The sequence below is a fragment of the Bos taurus genome, chromosome 14, assembly GCF_002263795.3.
Source record: "Bos taurus isolate L1 Dominette 01449 registration number 42190680 breed Hereford chromosome 14, ARS-UCD2.0, whole genome shotgun sequence".
Taxonomy (NCBI): Eukaryota; Metazoa; Chordata; class Mammalia; order Artiodactyla; family Bovidae; genus Bos; species Bos taurus.
Window position 1 is genome coordinate 80,743,724 of NC_037341.1, and position 22,054 is coordinate 80,765,777.

Sequence of the window (22,054 nt, forward strand, 5' to 3'; positions counted from 1 at the left end):
AATCTCGAAGCCTAGGGGTCTTCTGTAAGAGTCAAAACTCCGAATTCAAGTTGTTCATGTCACTTTCTTTGCTTGTTTATTCACAACAGTTCTTTAAGATGGTACTGATCCCACAACACTCTACTCTGTGATAGAACCAAGGGACAAGCACACAAAGTCAGAGACAAGGGAGTCGGATCTGCTGAGGCGGCTCCACTTACCAACTGTTTGGGAGCATCATCTAAACCCTCCGAGCCTCCGTGTGGTAAACTGGATTTTATAAAAGTGATCGCACCACCACTTCTCTTCAGAACCTTGTCGCTTCTGTACCAAGAGGAGACGCCAGTCTCCCTGCCTTGCATCTGGGTGCCCCCATACTCACACAGTCACCCAGGGAGCAGAATGCTGCAAGCTGCACTGCCACTCCTTTCAAGGCTGCTGATACCAACGACCTCCCTCCGCCCCTCGCCCCTCTCCCTCCATCTCTTTCCATCTCGTCCTCCCTCTCCACTCCTAACGCTCACCCCTGAAATCCACCCACCACGCTCACAGTCCTCAGCATCCATCAGCACCAACTACTCAACTCGTCAGTGGACGAGCCTTCACATGACCACAGGCTCTGCTTTCCAGGCTTCCAACTGAGGTCTTGGACACTGTGGAATGGAGAGATAAGCCATCCCCATCTGAATTTCGTGTCCACAAATCCATGAGCATAACAAATGGTTGATTGATGTAATCTGTAACAAGGGTAGAGTAACTAGAACACCCAATTTCCTCATCAGAACAAAGTGAGGAGAGAGTGGGGGCAAGAGAGTGGGATGGAATTACGAAATACAAATACATAGTAATATATAAAATAGATAAGCAACAAGGGTATAACGTACAGCACAGAGAAATATACTCACCAATTTTTAATAACTTCAAATGAAATATAATCTATAAAAATATTGAATCACTATGAGGTACACCTGAAGTTAATAACATCAATAAACTATATTTCAATTAAAAAAAAAATTACTGAGACTTGTTTTGAGGCCTAACATGATCTATCCAGGAGACTGGATAGATCCAGTCTCTGTTCCAGTCCTCGATTCCAACATCCATTCCATGTACCCCTGATAGCAGTCTGAAGTTTTTGAGTGGCATATTCTACAGGTATTATGAAACACATCTGATCTAATGTATTGTTTAAGGCCAATGCTTACTGACTGATTTTTTGTCTGGATGATCTATCCACGGATATAAGTGGGCTATTAAAGTCCCCTACTGTTATTTACATTACTGTCGATCTCTCCCTTTACATCTAAAGTTACTATTCACTTTACGCGTTTAGGTGCTCCTGTGCTGTGTGGATAAACACTTACCAATACGATATCCATGTCTTGCTCTGACCTCCTTTATCATTATGTAATGGCCTTCTCTGTTTTTGGCTACAGTCTTTCTTTTAAAGCTCAATCTGTTTGATATGAATATTGGTACCCCAACTTTCTTTCCATTTCCATTTCCATGGAGCATCTTTCTCCTTCCCTTCGTTCTCAGTCTTTGCATGCCTCTAGATCTGGAGTGAATCTACTGTAGGCAGCATATCCAATCAGCCACCCTCTGTCTTTTGACTGGAGTGTTTCTCCCATTTACATTGAAGTGCTATTGACAGGTATTGCTTACTGTCATATTGTCAACTGTTGTTAGTTTATATCTGCTCCGTCCTTTTTGTGATCTTCTCCCTTGTAATTGGATAGCTTTCTTTTATGCTGTTTAGGCTCCTTTCTATTTTGTCCGTGTGAACCTATTGCACATTTTGGTTTGTGGTTTAGCACACAGTTCGTATACATCAACCTGTATACAGTGGTTTACTCTAAGCTAATAGTTGCGTAACTTAAAATGCTTTCTAAAGGCACTACATTTTTAGTTCACCTTCCCACATTTTTATGTCATATCTTTTTATGTCTTTTTAGTTTGTATCTCATGTACTTATTATAGTGGATTTTATGACTTTTGTCTATTAACATTCATACAACCTTTTTAGGTGGCTGAACCACTGCCTTCACTATATATTTGCTGTTACCAGTGAGATTTTTTTTCTTTCATATAGTTTCTTTTTCCAAGTTATGGTTTTTTCTTTCCTGCTTAAAGAATACTCTCTTAAATTTTCTTGTAAGGTCAGTTTAGTGGTTGTGAACCCCTCTAGTCTTTGCCTGTCTAAGAAACTCTCTCTCTCCTTCGATTCTGAATGATACTCTTGGCAGGTAGAATAATCTTGGCTGCAATTTTTTTCCCCTTTTAGCCCTCCCTTCTAGCCCGCCAGTTTTCTGCTGAGAAATCAACTGTTAGCCTTATGGGGGCTCCCTTGTATGGGACTAGCTGTTTTCCTTTGCTGCTTTTAAAACCTTCTCTTTAGCATGTGCCATCTTAATTATGATAGGTATCCATGTGAATCTCTTTGCCTTTATCTGACTTGGGACTTTGTGTAATTCCTCGACCTGGATATTTGTTTCCTTGCCCAGGTTAGAGAAGTTGTCAGTCACTATTTCATCAAACATGCTTTTTGCCCCTTTTTCTTTCCTCTCTTTTTGAGACTCCTATAATGCGAATGTTAGTATGCTTGATGTTGTCTCTGCAGTCCCTTAAACTACTCTCGTTTCTTTTAAGCTCTCTCTTCTTTTTGCTGTTCTCGTTGGGTGCTTTGCAGTACTTTATCTTCTAGATCACTGATCGATTCTTATCATTTTATATGCTGTTTATTCCCTATAGTGTATTTTTTATTTCAATTTTTGCATTTTTCAGCTCTGAATGGTTTTTTCTTTTGTTTTCTAAGTCCCTGTTGACATCTCCTTCTGTTTCTCCATTCTCCTCCAAATTTCAGGAAGCATGTGTATGACTATTACTTTGAACTCTTTATCAGGTAAATTATTTATCTCCATTTCCATAGGATTTCTTCCTGGGGTTTTATCTTGTTCTTCCACAGGGAACATATTTTCTGTCTCCTCATTTTGTCTTTCTCTGTTTCTACGAATTAAGCAAAACAATTACCTCTCCCAGTCTTGACGTGTGTGTGTAGGTGAGCCTCCTATGTAGACCACATGTGTTGGCTGGCGCTGAAGTGGGCGCCAGCTGAGGGTGGCATCCAAGAGTTGCCTTCACAAGACGGCTGGAGCTGGGGCAGGTGCAGACAGGGCGGGGAAGGGTCCGGGGTATGCCACGTGAGGCCCACCTTGGCAGGATGACTGCGGTGGGCACACTAGGGGGAGACCGCAGAGCATGGCACGCCAGGGCCCCCTCTGGGGGACAGTGGGAGCTGGTTTGAGCCAGGGCCCAGAGGCACATTGACAGGGCTCTGGTAGACCAGCCCAAACACTTTCCTGCTTACGCTAACAAAGTGGCAGGGGAACACAGGAAAACGGCATTCTGCTCACCAGTGCGTCTCGTCTGCCCAGGAGAGCTCCAGAAGACCCCCACCGACAGGCTGATGCTCCGGTTAGCACCAATGAGTGGACTTCCTGCATGTACAGTCCTCTCGCCCCGTACCCCAGCGCAGGCAACGCCGACAGGCCGATGCTCCAGAGTTAGCACCCATGAGTGGACTTCCTGCATGTACAGTCCTCTCGCCACGTACCCCAGCCCAGGCAAGTCTGCACATCGGCCCTCCCAGCTATGCCTTCCCCCTGGAGCTACCACGAGGAGGGGTTCCCACTGAGGCTGCGCCTCCACCCCTCCTACCCTCTGGAGGCAGTCTCTCTCTCCTTTGTTGTGCAGAAGCTGTTCAGCTAGGCCTTAGCGCTTCTTCAGGAGAAGCGGCTCTATTAAGTGAGTATAAATTCAATGGGTCCATGGAAGCACGTGAATTCAGGGTCTTCCTACACTGCTCTTCTTGAAGTGGAACCTACTCCCTTCCCCCCTGCATTTGTTCTCTACATAGTAACAAAAGTAATTTATAAAAAGTAAATTTGAAAACAAAAAAAGTAATTTGAAACTTCTGCTTTAAAAAGAAAAAGGAGATCTTCTTCCCCTTATTTCTGCCATGAAGTACAACTGAAAACCCTGGAAACTGTACATAAAACAAACATAAGAAGACTCTGAAAAGTGGAGAGAAGGCAAACTAGCTAAGTACATATGACAGAGGAACCAGAGAAGAGTTAACCTGTGTTCTCTTTTAAACTCATATGCCCCAGATTTGGAGGTGAAGAACTGGCAACTCAGAAATGCCAACAGACATACACAAACAAAAAGCCCAAACAGAAGCCACACATCTTTGGGGATCTGAGAGGGATAGATACACTTGGAAATGAGAGGGGAAGCAAGAGTCGGGGGAGAGGGTTTTGTTAGTGAGGAACAGCTGCCTGGGCCGCTGCCTCCCTTTTCTCCTCCTTTCAGTCCCGCTCACCTACTTCTTCCCCCAGACTAGGGTAGTTTACGCTTCAGATCCCCCTGCTACACTTCCAGGCCATCACCTCCCACTCAACTCCACCACTGCCAGACAGGGATCAGACTGTCGGATGAAATCTGGGAACAGGAATGAAGGAAACGAGAAACGGACAGACAGTGAGATGCCAAATTAACCTCTTAACTTCCAATAAATTCTCAAAGTGTCAGTGAAGAAGGAAAAAGAGAGGAAGCTCTACCAAAATGGAGTGCCAATTCATACGTCAGTACACATCATGAACACTCATTAAGAGCTGCAGACTCTTTACTACCACGTTCAATTAAATGGGGAAGATTTTTACGGAAGACATGAACATGTGAGAATCAGCTGAAGGAAGGAGAATTCAGTGAGTTGCTGGGATGTAAGAAAGAAACTTAGGAAAAACTGCGAAGGTGTCAACATAATAATTGAACCAAAAAGGAAATTTAGTATACAACTACTGTTATATAAATATATTAAAATATAAGTAAAGTGTCATTTTTAAGGTCCAAATCAGTGTTGAAACTGAGCATACTAGGAAGCAGCTGAAACCTTGAAACGAGCATTTTACATATAAATCCATTAGTGTTGTATGCAATATACTAATGAATCACTCTAGGCTTTTTGAATTCCCGATAAATATTTTTGGATAAAATTTTCTAATGTTAAAAGCAAACTGTATATATCAGAAACCATATCAAGTGACTTGCACATAACATATATTAATATATATTAAATACCTTTTGTTTTGCTATCCAGCAATTCCTTTTAAAGCTGCTTATAATTTTTTGCTCAGCATATATATTTATAACTGTGAAATGCTAAATATTACCACAAGGTGGCTCTTCTTATATTCTAAATTAACTGTATCATGTAAGTAGCACTGAAAAAACAATTTCCATAGAGATTATATTATCTCTTATATGTTCTTTTAAAATGAATACTATTGAAATAAGGCCAGTCTGGGAAAGGAGAAAAATATAATATATTCAACTACATACTCTTTCAATGATTTTGGTGTGTTCATGGTGGAGGAGAGAGGGCAACTGACTTGAAAATCCATGATTTAACCTTTCTCACTTGTATATTTCCAAGAGTGTATTTCCAATTCAATGTTGGGTATAGGATACAAAATGTCAGATATGAAATAATTTACTTGAGGAATGTCTTAACTAACATTTGAGAGAAGCCCAAATTATCAATACAAAACATTCATCCATGCAACAGTTATATATTGGTTCTGACCACACTCCAGACTCTGCAACAGTCAACGTAACAGAAGGGTTCCGAACACAGAGCCTGGAGCCAGACTATCAAGTTCCACTAGTAGTCTCTCCCACCTCACCATCTGTGTCTCAGAAACACTTAACTGCTTGTACCTGTGTTTACTCACATATGAAGTGGGCCCAGTAACACAAGCTATACAAGCCTCCCTTGGAGCCCAGTCGGTAAAATCTGCAAGCAGCGCAGGAGACGCAGATTTGATCCCTGAGTCAGAAAGATCCTCTGGAGAAGGAAATGGCTCCTACTGGAAGGAAACCCCTCCAGTATTCCTGCCCGGAGAATCCTATGGACAGAGGAGCCTGGCGGGCTACAATCCATGGGGTTGCAAGAGTCAGACACGACTTAGCTACTAAACCACCACTCACCAATACAAGGTTATCATGAGAATCAAATACTCAACATAAGTAAAAAGTATAAAAGAGCACTTTCTAAGTTTAGGTACTTAAGTATTAGCTATAAAATTAGGCACTGTAGTTAATTTAAATCACATCAGCAAATTCCTTGACACTCCTCCCATCAAAATTCTTATTTTCTTTTCTTTAGGTATGCTGCTGCTGCTGCTAAGTCGCTTCAGTCATGTCCAACTCTGTACGACCCCAGAGACGGCAGCCCACCAGGCTCCCCCATCCCTGGGATTCTCCAGGCAAGAACACTGGAGTGGGTTGCCATCTCCTTCTCCAATGCGTGAAAGTGAAAAGTGAAAGTGAAGTCGCTCAGTTGTGTCCAACTCTTCGTGACCCCATGGACTGCAGCCTACCAGGCTCCTCTGTCCATGGGATTCTCCAGGCAAGAGTACTGGAGTGGGGTGCCATTGCCTTCTCCCCTTTAGGTATGAGCAAGCCTTAATAAGGTATTCCCAACAAGCACAAATGCAAGGTTAGTTTAAGAAAGCAATACAACCTCAGCATGGTCCACTCTTTCTTAGGATGCTCACCCTTGGAAGCCAGATGCCATATTGTAAGGAAACAAGGAACAAGACCCAAGGAAAGTCCAGGTGGAGGTGTCCTGGGCAAGAGCCCCAACTAAGGTTCCAGGCAACAATGAGCATCAGCTGGCAGATGTGTGTGAAGGAGCCCACAGGTGACCCCAGTCCCACCTTCAAGCTGCCCTGGGCGTTGCTCAGTAGAACAGAGCCAACCTGTCTTTCCCAAGCCACGCCTGCTCCCTTTGCAGAGGCATGAGCAAAATAAACGCTGTCGCTTTAAGCCACTACATTTGCATGTTTAGGCACTCGCTAAGCTAATAGATAACCAGGACAGGCACTGAACCCATAAACAACAAGACACAGCTTCTTCCTTCAAAGAGGAGTACAGTGAGTACACAGGGACAGTGTGACCTACTAAGAAAAGGTGTGGACTTCGGAGTCATAGTCCAAAGTCTTAATCCTGTTTGCTGCCAAACACCTCTCTGAGCTCTGCTTTTTCACCTGGAAAATCAAGGTAAATAACAACCCTTGCCTTCAAAGGATTGCTCTATACCCTAGCAAATCACCCCCCTGCCTTGAGTCTTACCTCTCTATTTCTTCCAGATGCCAGAGACAGAGGAATCCACCTGAAATGCAGATGTGATCCTGGGACCTTCTCTCTGTCTGCCCACTGCCCACTCCCAAGAGGAAACTTCTGTTTCTCAGCCTTGCTTTCAGGGCCCTCTGAGACCTGGTCTTCCACCTTCTTGGCCCGGAAAACCCAAAACCAAACCACATAATGAGTCTTGTGAGCAAGCCACTACCTCTGAGCATTAGACCCTGTACTTCAAACAACACAGCAGACGTGGGAAGAGTCCTTTGATTTGTAATGCTGAGGCATGTTCTGTACCCTAGCTGGAATGAGGCTGAGAAAGCAAGGATACGGCAATCTAGAATTTGAGAGTGGGAAGTGGGCTCTGGCCTCTCACAGGGCAGGAATTCCCTAGATGCAGAAAGACACTCAGAGAGTTGGCGTCCGATGAAGTCCACTGCAGAACTGTTACAGGAGCTTCAACCAACTCAGCCACCCACGTGGATGACACTCCCTGGGGAAAAGAGGAGAACTTGAACAAAGCTCAAAGGGGGTGCCCAACTAACTCTGCAACACTTGGGGATTTAGGCAAAAGTGAAAGTTCTCCGTTTCAGCTGGCAGCAGACTGCTGCTCGGTGGGTCTCCTGTTCAGCGGGGCAGGGAGCCCTACGGGAAGTCCTCCAGCTGGCGTCTGTGTGAGAGCTTGGCTCAAGTGGCACCGAGTGTCTCACCTCTGTTCATGGAAAGGCTACTGCGGAGCTGTCGCTACAAGCAGGATTCTGCTGTTGGCAAAGCAGGGACAGCGGCTCACCCAGCCCTGAAGGGAGTAATAACCGAAACAGAGTCCCTGGCGCACAGAAGATGTCTCTCGGGGAGTTTAAGGATGAGCAGAAAAGGGAAAATTGACACGAGACTAGAATTCCTTAAAATGAAGTGGGAGCTTGAAACTAGCAAGACTGGGATATTAGTGTTAAAATCCAACATGTCAGAAACACATGGATCACATATGCAACTGCAGAAACATCTGGCATCTTACTTCTGGGACCAGAGCTCTTAGGAAAAGGAAGAAAGAGCGCTCTGGCTAAGTGGTTTCCTTTTTCCTCCTACAGAGCACGTGAGGCAGCCTTCCTAGAATGCTCTGCCTACATCCTCAGGTTTGTCAAGTTGTTTTCTTCTAGACGTCCAAATCTCAGCAATCAAGACACATGTTGAGAGGGGTCTGCTTCGATGCCTCAGTGGATAACTGCTGCGCCTTCCCCTGCCCCAGCGACTCTGATCATATGACTCATTCTATTGTCTTCAAAGAATATAAACCTAGATAAATTCTTAACACTTATTTCTTGTTACGTTTATTGTCCATCCCCACGTAAACATTTACCAAACGTGGACTCCATGAGAAGAGTGGTTCTTGATAACTTATGTTGTTCCTGATAAATTCGTAGAGGCTTAGAACAATAACTGGAGCGTACAGAAGGTGGGCAACAAAGCCCTGTCAAATGAAGAGGAGGGTGGGCTCCTCAGAGTTAAGGCTATTCAGTATCACACAAACATTAAAACTGCAGGTCTGTCTTTATTTCAATTCAAACAACTGTCTCTCATTATTAAAAAATCTCTGTATAAAATCCTCTACACCTTTTCTGCCTAGGATATTCCTCTTCCCAACTGCACCCCCTCCCCCAATTCCTATCCAGACACATACTCTACCTGCTTAATTCCTTCCCAATCCTTCTGGTCCATCCAATCTTTCACAAAGGATGAGAGAAGCCAGGGCTCAGAACCAACATAAACAGCAAATGAGAACAGGAGGGCATCTGAGGACAGGAGAGGCACAGGAGAACGTCAGTCTACCAAGACAGATCACCCAGGAGCCAAACCCAGGATGCGTGAATTATACTACAGCTGGGTAAGAGTCAAAGAGAAAGATAAAAGAAACGAAATCACTCGGGTCAGCTCCCATAGTGTTAAATGAAGTGGGACCCCATGCGTTTCTGGAACTAAGTCTAAAGACTTCACTTTCAATCTCTGTCTTGCCAAGGATGGCCTTCTGAGGGGCGAGGCTTCATCCCATGAGATGACAGAGAGAGGATGGTGGAGGAGAAATCTGAGCATGGGCTTCAGAGACAGACAGAATCGGGCTTGAGTCCTTTAACCTTTCCAAACAAGGCTGTTCTTGTGGCTTAACTGCTGAGTCGTGTCTGACTCTTTGCGACCCATGGACTGTAGCCCACCAAGCTCCTCTGTCCATGGGACTTCCCAGGCAAGAATGCTGGAATGGGTTGCCATTTCCTTCTCCTCCAAACAAGATAAATTCTCAGAGAATAACTTTTCATATATAAAGAGCTGCTATTTGGCCTCTTAGAGACTCAGTCTGGAAAGAATCAATCATAACAACACTATCTGACTCATGGGATTATTTTGAGGGTTAAATAAGTTAATGTACATAAAATATATAGTGCAGACCTCTGTTCATAGTTAACTACTATTCAGTCATTCATTCAACAAATATCTATATTCATTACTATCAATACTGTCTATCTTCTTAAAGTAGTTGAGCTACCCAGTTGACCCCAGATAATCATATCTATTGTTCATTTTGCCAGGTACTGTGCTAAGCACTTACCAAACAAGATCGATTTTTTTTTTTCAAAACAACCCTATGAGGAAGGACTATTGTCATCACATATTACAGATGAAAAAAAGCTAGAAGTAATCCAAACAAAAGACCATGGATAACCCAGATAATTTAAGCCCTCACTGAAGAGGTTAATACCTCACCTGAAAGATGAGCAGGAATCTTGGTGTCGATGGACCAAAGACTTGCTACTTCTTCCAACACTATAGTTTTTCCTTGAATACATTTTTTCCCTTTTTTGGAAGGATCTCTTGCATGGTGGGATGTTGAAACCTGGAACTAGGACCTCAGAATTCCTTCTCTATGTTTATCCCAGGAATTGCAGTACATCCCAAACTTAATTAAGACAGAGACTTAAAAGAACAATAACACCTGACTCATTGGTCTGTTTAATTTCATAGTTCAGCTTTTTTGCATTTCATTTGATTTTTGCTCTGCCTAATGAACTTGATAGATCTGAACCAGGCTGTGATGTTTGTTTCAGTATCTCCTTAAGGTTTCAAATGATACTCATAAACTCATAAAACATTAGATCTGAAGTGGACCTTGCTGCTGCTGCTGCTAAGTCGCTTCAGTCGTGTCTGACTCTGTGCGACCCCATAGACGGCAGCCCACCAGGCTCTCCCGTCCCTGGGATTCTCCAGGCAAGAACACTGGAGTGGGTTGCCATTGGAGATATCTATCTAATGCAGTGATTGACAAATTACTCTGGGCAAATGAAGGGATCCTTTCTCTCTAAGCAGAGTTGTTTCACTTTGGTTCACAGACTAAATTTCCCTTTTATGTTTCTTTGAAATCAAATTCCACTGAGAATGTGTGCATGTGTGTTTGCTTGTTTCTATTAAACTACCGAGCTGATCCAGTAAGAAAACTGTAGTCAGCTGCTTTCATTCATGTATTCGATATAGCCACAGCCGATGCTGGAGGTTCTGTAAGCCAGTGAAGAAGAAAAAGATATGGTCTCTGCCTCAAAGAGTACACTTTCTAGTCAGAAAGGCAGTCATACAGCGATAACCACATTCAACGGGGGCAAGGCCATAGTAAAAGCTTGAAAAGGGGACTGTGAGAACATGGTGGAGAGGGAGTCAGGCCAGCCTTTGGAGAGCATGGCACCTAAAACTGAGTCTCAGAAATGGGACAAGAGAAGTAGAATTCCAGGCCAAAGCTGTAGGAAAAGCTAGCAAACAGAAAAATAAAAAGCTTAGAATGGAAGATAATTATTGATAAAGCTGGACTTTGAGATGCATTGCATATGATAGGTACTCAATAAATGGCTGGAAAATTAATTAACTAATTAATTCATCTAGAAGAAATAGACCATAAAAGAGATAAAAGTCATTACTTGAAGGGACTCATGGACCTACTCAAAAATTTAGATTTTATTCTCTAAACCAGGATTGGAAAATGTGTAAATCTAGAAGAGTATTATAGGAAATGTGCACCAGTAAGATGAGCCAGGTATTTTAAAAAGTACTTATTATGGAGACTATACCCAAAGTACCTGCCTTATTCGGGTACTATATAAGGTCAGTATCAGATCAGATCAGATCAGATCAGTCGCTCAGTCGTGTCCGACTCTTTTTGACCCCATGAATCGCAGCACGCCAGGCCTCCCTGTCCATCACCAACTCCCGGAGTTCACCCAGACTCACGTCCATCTAGTCAGTGATGCCATCCAGCCATCTCATCTTCTGTCGTCCCCTTCTCCTCTTGCCCCCAATCCCTCCCAGCATCAGTCTTTTCCAGTGAGTCAACTCTTCGCATGAGGTGGCCAAAGTACTGGAGTTTCAGCTTTAGCATCATTACTTCCAAAGAAATCCCAGGGCTGATCTCCTTCAGAATGGACTGGTTGGATCTCCTTGCAGTCCAAGGGACTCTCAAGAGTCTTCTCCAACACCACAGCTCAAAAGCATCAATTCTTTGGTGCTCAGCCTTCTTCACAGTCCAACTCTCACATCCATACATGACCACAGGAAAAACCATAGCCTTGACTAGACGGACCTTTGATGGCAAAGTAACGTCTCTGCTTTTGAATATGCTATCTAGGTTGGTCATAACTTTCCTTCCAAGGAGTAAGCGTCTTTTAATTTCATGGCTGCAGTCACCATCTACAGTGATTTTGGAGCCCAGAAAAATAAAGTCTGACACTGTTTCCCCATCTATTTCCCATGAAGTGATGGGACTGGATGCCATGATCTTCGTTTTGATGTCCAATACACAATCCTGGCCCTTATGCTGTACATTTAATGAAAGTCAAAGTGTTAGTTGCTCAGTCATTTCCAACTCTTTGCAGCCCCATGGACTGAAGCCCGCCAGACTTCTCTGTATATGGGATTCTCCAGGCAAGAATACTGGAGTGGGTTGCTGTTCCCTTCTCCAGGGGATCTTCTCAACCCAGGGATCAAACCCGAGTCTCCTGCATTGCAGGAGGATTCTTTACTGTCTGAGCCACCAAGGAAGTCCTCATAAATAATGCAATGACTGCCTCCACTCATGTACCAAATACAAGGCACTCACAGAGGCTTGTATAAGTGCTTACTTAATTCCATCTGAAGAAAGCAGGAAGGTATTACTAATGAAGTTATACTTGAGATGGACTTGAGGGATGAGTAGGAGCTCGTATCTCTATTTCCAGCTACATTCAAAGGCCCTTCAATTCAATCAGGCTGGTCTCCGCAGTGTTTCACAACACTCCACACAGTTACACCCTTTCTCGAGTTTTTTACTTTGCCCAGTGTGCTCTGCCTGGTGGCTCAGGCCATAAAGAGTCTGCCCATAATGCAGGGGATCCAGGTTCGACCCCTGGATCAGGACGATCCCCTGGAGAAGCAAATGGCAACCCACCCCAGTATTCTTGCCTGGAGGATCCCATGGATGGAGGAGCCTGGCAGGTTGCAGTCCATGGGGTCACAGAGTCAGACACAACTGAGTGACTTCACTTTCATTTTCGTTTTTTGCCCTGCCTGCATCCTTTACTTATTCAATTCCTAGCACCCTTTAAGCCCAATGTAGGTCCTCCTCATGTACAAAATCCATGAAGACTTCCCAGGCATCAAATGTTAACTGAGAACGTACCAGGGGCAAGACACTATGGGAAGGATGACAGACATTTAGGACCCAAGTGCAGAAGTGCTCAGAAAAGGGCATCTTACTATCCCGGATAAGAAGCTTATCCGTTTGAGAACCAAGAGTTCATGGGCGATGGAAATGATTACAAGCAGATCTTTTAGCTTCTGTTTTCCTTTCAGTTTTTGAGGAAATGAAAGAGTCATTTTAGAGTCGTTTTAGAGTCTCGGCTCTAAAATGGAGACTTATCTTCAAGATCATTATGGTCCCTTTCAGTTCGAAGACTAACTGTGATTCTGTGAAGCAATTTGGTCTCTTTGTTATATTTCCAGGAGGATTTCCACACATGCTTTCAATGTCTTTCTTATGTAATAGGAGTAGAAAGATCACAAATCCATGCTAGTAGTATGAAAGGCTCTTCTCTGTGCCATTATAAGTGCCATGTAATTCCTACCCTGGATTTAGGATATTCCACAGGTCACAAATTCACTGTAATAAAGTTGGCTATCATTTTGCTCCATTGCTACTTTGGTCACCTCCTGTCACTCTAAGAACAGAGTACCTATAGTTCCTTTTCTGAACTTTTAAAATTTCATGACAGGGAGAAAACAGAGGGCAGGTGGAGTTCAGATCCTGACTATTAAGATTATAGAAACACTGCCTATGGAAAACAAGGAATCCATAAAATTATACCAAAGTAAGACTGCAGCCATGAAACCACAAGACAATTGCTTCTTGGCAGGAAAGTGATGACAAACCTAGACAGTGTGTAGAAAAGCAGAGACGTTACTCTGCCAACAAAGGTCCATATAGTCAAGGATATGGTCGCCCCAGTGGTCATGTATGGTTAAGAGCTGGACCGTAAAGAAGGCAGAAAACCAAAGAATTGATGCCTTCGAACTGTGATGCTGGAGAAGACTGCTGAAAGTCCCTTGAACAGCAAGGAGATCAAGCCAGTCAATCTTAAGGGAGATCAACCCTGAATATTCACTGGAAGGACTGATGCTGAAGCTGAAGCTCCAGGATTTGGGTCATCTGATGTGAACAGACGACTCACTGGAAAAGTCCCTGATTCTGGGAAAGATTGAGGACAGAAGAAGAGGGCATCAGAGGATGAGATAGCTGGATGGCATCACTGATACAATGAACATGAATTTGGGCAAACTCCAGGAGATGGTGACGGACAGGGAAGCCTGGTATGTTGCAGTCCAAGAAGCCCCAAGGAGTCTGACACAACTGGGCGACTGAACAACAACAACAATAATTGGAAAAGAGTCATTTTATGTTATTTCAGTTATTTCAAATCATTGATAAGGGATTGCTTGTATTTTATCAACTTTCACTTTGCGTATTCAGTTTGTCTCATTTCAATGTGCCATATTAGTTGTACTCTCAGTTATAAGCAAAATAACCAACTCAGGTTAGATTTAAGTAAAAAGCAAATCTACTGGAAGAACATTAAGGTACTCATGAACTCCAAAAAAAGTGGATAATGGGGAAGAACCAAACCAACTCCAGGGACCTCAGCCATGGGACTTTATGGACCTTCACACAAAACTTCCTTAATCTGCCTGTAGCTCCTGTGACTTCCAGGCTGTATGCTCACCTTCCCACAAGACAGTAGGAGAGAGCATCGTTTGGACAGAACTGGGTCAAAAGTCCTGTTCAGACAGAATCAGCTATGACAAAACAACTTCTGTTATAAGAGTGGCATATTATGAACATGACCACGAGGACCCATCCTTGTAGAAGAGGGACAAACTTCACAGAAGGGGGAAATGTTGGGATCTGAGAAGCTACGCCTGTTGCACGTACCTTATTCTGCTGTGTTTTTTTTTACATTCATTCTCCCTCCTCCTTAAACCCTCTACCCCTATGTACCAATATCTACATATCACTGTATAAAATCATACCTTGAGCGGGCTCCATATGTCCTGCTACGTGTATACGTTTTATACAAAATTAAAATGATGAAAGGGCAGAAAAAATGGTCTTCTGTTACTTTAAAAATTAAAATGAATGCAATTCAATTTGACTGTGTGCACTGTATAAAGTCATCATAGCTCAAATAAAATATTCCATACACAGAGACTAGCCCATTAGATGCTATCTGTGTTAATATAACTTTTATTTTGACAATCGCAGATATTCTTTCTTGATTGTTAAGGATGTCCTGGAGCTCAGAAGTAAACCCATATGCATATGGCCAATTAATTTATAACAAAGGAGCCAAGAATAGTGTTAGTGTTGTTTTTCAGTCACTAAGTCATGTCCAACTCTTTGTGACCCCATGGACTGCAGTACATCGGGCTCCTCTGTCTCCACTATCTCCCAGAGTTCACTCAAATCCATTGACTCAGTGATGCTGTCTAACCATGGATTCCTCTGTCACCCCTTTTCCATTTGCCTTTAGTCTTTCCCAGCATCAGGATCTTTTCCAGTGCATCAGCTCTTCACGTCAGGTGGCCAGAGAATTGACTTAAAGCTTCAGCTTCAGCATCAGTCCTTCCACTGAATATTCAGGGTTGATTTCCTTTAGAGTTGACTGGTTTGATCTCCTTGCAGTCCAAGGGACTCTCAAGAGTTTTCCCCAGAACAATTCAAAAATATCAATTCTTCATTCTCAGCCTCCTTTATGGTCCAACTCTTACACCTGTACATGTCTACTGGAAAAATCATAGCTTTGATGATATGGATCTTTATCAGCAAAGTGATGTTTCTGCTTTTTAATATACTGTCTAGGTTTGCCATAGCTTTCCTTTCAAGGACCAAGCATCTTTTAATTTCATGGCTGCAGTCACTGTCCACAGTGATTTTGGAGCCTAAGAAAAAAATCTGTCACTGCTTCCACTTTTTCTCCTTCTATTTGCCATGAATTGATGGGATTGAATGCCATGATCTAAATTTTTTTCATGTTGAGTTTTAAGCTAGCTTTTTCACTCTCCTCTTTCACTTGCATCAAGAAGCTCTTTAGCTCCTCTTCACTTTCTGCCATTAGAGTAGTATCATCTGCGTATCTGAGGTTGTTGATATTTCTTCTGGCAACACTGATTCCAGCTTGTGATTCATCCAGCCCAGAATTTCACATGATGTACTCTGCACAGAAGTTAAATCAGTAGGGTGACAATATAAAACCCTGACATACTCCTTTCCCAATCTGGAACCAGTCAGTTATTCCATGTCCAGTCCTAACTGTTGTTTCTTGACCCACATACAGGTTTCTCAGAAGACAAACAAGGTGGTCCTGGTACTCTGGTCTGGTATTTCCACAGTTTGTTGTGATCCACACCGTCAAGGGTTTAACATAGTCAATGAAGCAAAAGTAGATATTTTTCTGGAATTCTCTAGACTTACTATGGTGATTGCTTCACAATGAGTACAAATATTAAGTCATTATGCTGCATACTTGAAACTAGTATAATTTATACTGTTAATTGGAATCTCATTAAAATATTTTTAAGAAATGTTCGGTTCATTTTCTAAAAGTAAAATCCAGACATTCATCTATGCCAGATATTCTGGAAGACAAAGGATACATATAGTATGCATGTCCTGTATGCGCCTTTCAATAATTTGTGAAGGAGGTTCTTCTTGGACAATTCCAATGATCTTTTCTAAATCTTTTCTCTATCCCTAACTGAGGTATGTGTATACTTTGCTTCTTGAAAGTTTAATATTCCTTTGCTTCCTGGATATTAGATTATAAGATTTTCCATTTTCAAACTTATCTTTTGCTGCAGTCCTGACAAGTGAGGGAAATATTCCAAAGCTCCTTTTTCTTTTCTACACATTTATTAACTTACAGAACTCAAGGATATATCTGCCACCTCTCAGCCAAGGCTGCCAAGTCTATCCTGAAAACTACCTCATGTTTTAGTCTACCATCTCTACAGAATTCTTTTTTATATTTCAATTTTATTTATTTTTTCCACTGTAGGAGGCAGCATATGGGATCTTAGTTTCTCCACCAGGGATGGAAACTTTGCCTTCTGCACTGGAAGCACAGAGTCTTAACTACTCCACTGCCAGGGAAGTCCCTAGAATTCTCTTTTTATGTCTCATTCACACTGAAAGAGCAATATTATCAATCGAAAACCATCAATATGCCACAAGCCAGATTATCTTCCTATGTTCACTTTGAAATTACAAGTTATCATGTTTTCCCAGTTTTGGGACTATTCCAACGCCTTAGAACTCATTGAATGATTTTTGTATCAAATTGCTCAATTCTAATGATAAATAGGCCTGCAGAGAACATCCGCTGGATCATAGAAAAAGCAAGAGAGTTACAGAAAAACATCTATTTCTGCTTTATTGACTATGCCAAAGCCTTTGACTGTGTGGGTCACAATAAACTGTGGAAAATTCTGAAAGAGATGGGAATACCAGACCACCTGATCTGCCTCTTGAGAAATTTGTATGCAGGTCAGGAAGCAACGGTTAAAACTGGACATGGAACAACAGACTGGTTCCAAATAGGAAAAGGAGTTCTTCAAGGCTGTATATTGTCACCCTGCTTATTTAACTTATATGCAGAGTACATCATGAGAAACACTGGACTGGAAGAAACACAAACTGGAATCAAGATTGCCGGGAGAAATATCAATAACCTCAGATATACAGATGACACCACCCTTATGGCAGAAAGTGAAAAGGAACTCAAAAGCCTCTTGATGAAAGTGAAAGAAGAGAGTGAAAAAGTTGGCTTAAAGCTCAACATTCAGAAAATGAAGATCATGGCATCTGGTCCCACCACTTCATGGCAAATAGATGGGGAAACAGTGGAAAACAGTGTCAGACTTTAGTTTTCTGGGCTCCGAAATCACTACAGATGGTGACTGCAGCCATGAAATTAAAAGACGCTTACTCCTTGGAAGGAAAGTTATGACCAACCTAGATAGCATATTCAAAAGCAGAGACATTATTTTGCCAACAAAGGTTCGTCTAGTCAAGGCTATGGTTTTTCCTGTGGTCATGTGTGGATGTGAGAGTTGGAGTGTGAAGAAGGCTGAGCGCCAAAGAATTGATGCTTTTGAACTGTGGTGTTGGAGAAGACTCTTGAGAGTCCCTTGGACTGCAAGGAGATCCAACCAGTCCATTCTGAAGGAGATCAGCCCTGGGATTTCTTTGGAAGGAATGATGCTAAAGCTGAAACTCCAGTACTTTGGCCACCTCATGTGAAGAGTTGACTCATTGGAAAAGACTCTGATGCTGGGAGGGATTGGGGGCAGGAGGAGAAGGGGACGACAGAGGATGAGATGGCTGGATGGCATCGCTGACTCGATGGACGTGAGTCTGGGTGAACTCCGGGAGTTGGTGATGGACAGGGAGGCCTGGCCTGCTGCGATTCATGGGGTCGCAAAGAGTCGAACACGACTGAGCGACTGATCTGATCTGATCTGATCAAAGAACCATTTTTCTGATAATCTTCAGGTCTTTAGACAAGCACGTCTAACAAGCCTGTGTGCTAAGTTGTTTCAGTCCTGCCAACTCTTTGCGACTCCATGGACTGTAGCCCACCAACCTCCTCTGTCCATGGGAAGAAGAACACTGGAGTGGGTTGTCATGGCCTCCTCCACGAGACCCAGGAATGGAACCAGGGTCTCCCCACAGGCATGTTCTTTACCATCTAAGACACCAATGAAGCCCCTAACAAGCCTAATACTATATTATTTGAATCAAAATTTCTCTCGAGATAATAAAAAATAAATAAAATTAAAAAAACAAAAAACAAAAAACACCGCCACACTGAACAACTTCAGGAGTTCTCTGAAATTACTCCTCCTCCTTGGAGGAATTACTCCTCCTCCTTGGAGGAATTACTCCCCCTCCTTGGAGGAATTACTCCTCCTCCTTGGAGGAATAGTGAGGAACAGTAGGACGAGGAACAGGCTGTAGTGAAGCATCCTGCGCCCCCCTGTTAGAATCAGCTGTCCTCCCCTGAAACGCGGCTCCTTTTGGAAAACAGCCTGTAACCCGGTAGAACCAGCCCCGCAGGGGATGACTACGAGTCCCACGACGCAAAGCGAGCCCCGGCCCACATTGGCCGCAGTTGCTCCCGGGAATTGTAGTCTTCCCATCACCTGTCGTTCAAACCAGGGACCGTAGCCTCCATTTCTCAAAAGTTAACTGATAAAAATAAAGCTATGGGAAAGAAGGTAAAATCCTTACCACAAAACTAGGCTCGACCCAGGCGCCGAGGACCCTTGAGACCACAACTCACGCCCCTGAGGCGGGCGCCCTCCGCGTGACGTCATTTCCGGGAGCGGCGGCAGCCCAGCCCCTCCCTCCTCCTGGCGAGGACCCTGGGCCCGCGGCCCGCGCAGAGGCCGGCGAGGAGCCACTGTTTTCTGGAAGGGGTCACGTGAGTTCTCCGGGCGCTGTGGGTGGAGACGGAAAGCTGCGGTGAGGCAGGGTCGGAGTTAACCCTCCCGGGGCAGCGCGCCCGAGCGGGCTGAGGTAGGGAGCGGGCTGAGGAGGGGATCGCGCTGAGGTACGGAGCGCGCATAGGTGGGGAGCGGGCTGAGGTAGGTAGGAAGCGCGCTGAGGTGGGGAGCGCGGTGAGGTACGGAGCGCGCTGAGGTGGGGAGCGGGTTGAGGTAGGTGGGGAGCGCGCTGAGGTAGGTAGGGAGCGCGCTGAGGTGGGGAGCGGGTTGAGGTAGGTAGGGAGCGCGCTGAGGTACGGAGCGCGCTGAGGTGGGGAGCGGGTTGAGGTAGGTGGGGAGCGCGGTGAGGTAGGTAGGGAGCGCGCTGAGGTAGGGGGCGCGCTGAGGTGGGGAGCGCGCGGCAGCTGACACCTGCGCCCCAGTGGCGGGCGGAGGGAACTCCCACGGAGGGCCGGGAGTGCGACAGAGCCCGGGCGGCCGCCGGCTCTGCCGCGCGCCGGGGCGGAGGCGGGGGCGTCTTGGGGCCCCCGGGAGCCCGGGAGCGGGGCTCGCCGTCCCGAGCCGAGGGGCCCTGGCCTGCTCAGACCGGACCAGACCGTCCTGGGTAGTCCCGGCTCTGCGCTGCCAGCATGCGCGACCTGTCTCGCTCGCCGAGCTGCTCTGGCCACCTCACCTGCCCGTGGTCCTCCAGAGGACCGAGAAGTTCTTCTCAGAGCAGGTCGAGGCCGCGGCGCGAGTCCCGCTTGCTGTCTTCCCGCCGGGCAGCGCTGAGGGCCTCGCGAGCTCAGAGGCTGTGCGGGTCCGGTGTTCCCTGGCCCTGAGGCCTCAGGTGGTCGAGTGGCCGAGGGCAGGGCGACCCCGCCGGCCGTCAGGAGGCTGAGAGTTCAGGCAGTTATTTACTTCTTTGGGGGGAAGCCGTCGGGCGGAACCGAGGAGCGGTGAATCAGCAGCTCGGGCTTCCCGAGTGCCTGATGATGGGGAAGGGTGCCCAGAGCCACGTGCTGGGTTAGAAATGTCTGCGCGTCTCTCGGACTCTGAGCGGCTTGTCTCTTTACCTTTCTCACCAGTAGAGTTGCGTAGACGTAGTTGGATAGGTAGACCCGTTGTTATGTGCCATTTCCCGGATCTGTAATTTACTGCCATTTCGCAGCCTATGGGAAACCTTTTTTCCTGTATCATTGTGAAATTATGAGACAAGATAAACTCCTCCTTTTGACAGCAGAGCTTATGAAGTATGGGTTTTGAACATTTGTTCAGTACCTGCATTTTATGGTGTAGCGGAATTAGGGATGGTCTGGAAACTACGAAGAACGTTTAAACTTGTAATCGTTTAATCTTGTTTGATATGTTTAACGTTCATTGCGGTTTATTTTGGAGAAGGCAATGGCACCCCACTCCAGTACTCTTGCCTGGAAAATCCCGTGGACGGAGGAGCCTGGTAGGCTGCAGTCCATGGGGTCGCTGAGGGTCGGACACGACTGAGCGACTTCACTTTCACTTTTCACTTTCATGCATTGGAGAAGGAAATGGCAACCCACTCCAGTATTCTTGGCTGGAGAATCCCAGGGACAGGGGAGCCTAGTGGGCTTCCGTCTATGGGGTCGCACAGAGTCGGACACGACTGAAGCGACTTAGCAGCAGCAGCAGCAGCAGTTTATTTGATTAATTTAATGTGACCAAGTTTCCCCTCCCCCCAAATCCGTTTGATCCTGGTTTTAATGAACTGTTACTTTAAGAACTGTTTATTATTTACCTTACAAGCTGTCTAAGCTTCTGGTTGACTGTCATTACTCTGGGTAATTTTTTAGTTTCCCTAGTTAAATCGGAAGGAAGTATAAATAATTTTTCTCCCTTTCTTTCCTTCCCTTTACCCTCCACTGCCTGTACGATATTTAGTAGTGTCAGGATCATAATAAAGAGAATAAAGTTTCAGGACCATCTTTATCACTTTTCCTCTTTTCAACTCCTTTATGTCCATGACGTCAGGTTACAATGACCCTTACAGCAATCCATCACGAAGAAAGAGAGGGAAAAAGGATAACATGTAATATTAGGATCAAGAAAAAGAGTGTAGAATACTTCTGCTCTCCTCATCTTGCAAACAGGAGTTCTTAGAGGTGATATTTGTGGATTAAAGAAAGAAGTTTAGGGTGTGTTTTCTTTCTAAACAAAATAATACAGTGTCACAAAATTAAAAGAAATGGATATGAGCATTTTGTTTTCTTTTGGATAATGCTCCTGATCAAATACTAATCTTTCATGTGTTCCTCTCATTTTTAGAGAGTGAATTCCTACGAAGAAAATAATGCATTGCTTATTACTTGTTCTCTAATTGTTCGGACTCAGAAGTGTGCAAGTTTGTTACAAAAGCCAAAAGAAGATGGCAACTCCTTATGTTCCAGTTCCTATGCCCCTAGGGAACTCTGCTTCCAGTTTTGCAACCACCAGAAACCAAAGAAGTTCTTCTTTTGGGAGTATCTCAACAAGCTCAAATTCTTCCAAAGGCCAGTTAGAAGACTCAAATATGGGTAATTTTAAACAGACCAGGGTATCTGACCAAATGGAAAGCACTTCATCTGTCTGTAGCAGTCCCCTCATTAGGACTAAATTTACAGGTGCAGATTCTTCCATTGAGTATTCTGCTAGACCAAGAGAAAGTGAAGAACAAAGTCCTGAAACAGTGAATATTGAAGATAGACCTTCTACACCTATTATCCTGGGTTATGAGGTGATGGAAGAAAGAGCTAAATTTACTGTGAGTATTGACTTCTGCTATCCATCATTAGATGAAAGATTTATTAACCGGTACTCT

The 22,054-nt window shown here is 44.3% G+C and overlaps 2 protein-coding genes across 7 annotated transcripts in view; one reads left to right on the forward strand and one right to left on the reverse strand.

Annotated features, from left to right (window-relative positions):
- LOC112449552 (uncharacterized) overlaps window positions 1–21,220 on the reverse strand; it is a 65,337-nt gene extending 44,117 nt beyond the window's left edge. Inside the window, exons 1-3 of the mRNA XM_059874383.1 lie at window positions 21,114–21,220; window positions 20,307–20,393; window positions 19,028–20,118 (exon numbers count right to left, since the gene is read on the reverse strand). Coding sequence (XP_059730366.1) covers window positions 19,110–20,118; window positions 20,307–20,393; window positions 21,114–21,220 — 1,203 coding nt within the window. The 3' untranslated portion in view covers window positions 19,028–19,109. The remainder of the gene's footprint in view (window positions 1–19,027; window positions 20,119–20,306; window positions 20,394–21,113) is intronic.
- SNX16 (sorting nexin 16) overlaps window positions 19,137–22,054 on the forward strand; it is a 38,580-nt gene continuing 35,662 nt past the window's right edge. Inside the window, exons 1-3 of one of the 6 annotated variants that reach the window (XM_025001894.2) lie at window positions 19,232–19,383; window positions 21,523–21,770; window positions 21,858–21,997. In XM_025001894.2, the coding sequence (XP_024857662.1) occupies window positions 21,623–21,770; window positions 21,858–21,997 (288 nt within the window). In that variant the 5' untranslated portion in view covers window positions 19,232–19,383; window positions 21,523–21,622. The other 5 variants (XM_005215714.5, XM_005215710.5, XM_015474558.3 and 2 more) reach the window with 5 other exon arrangements.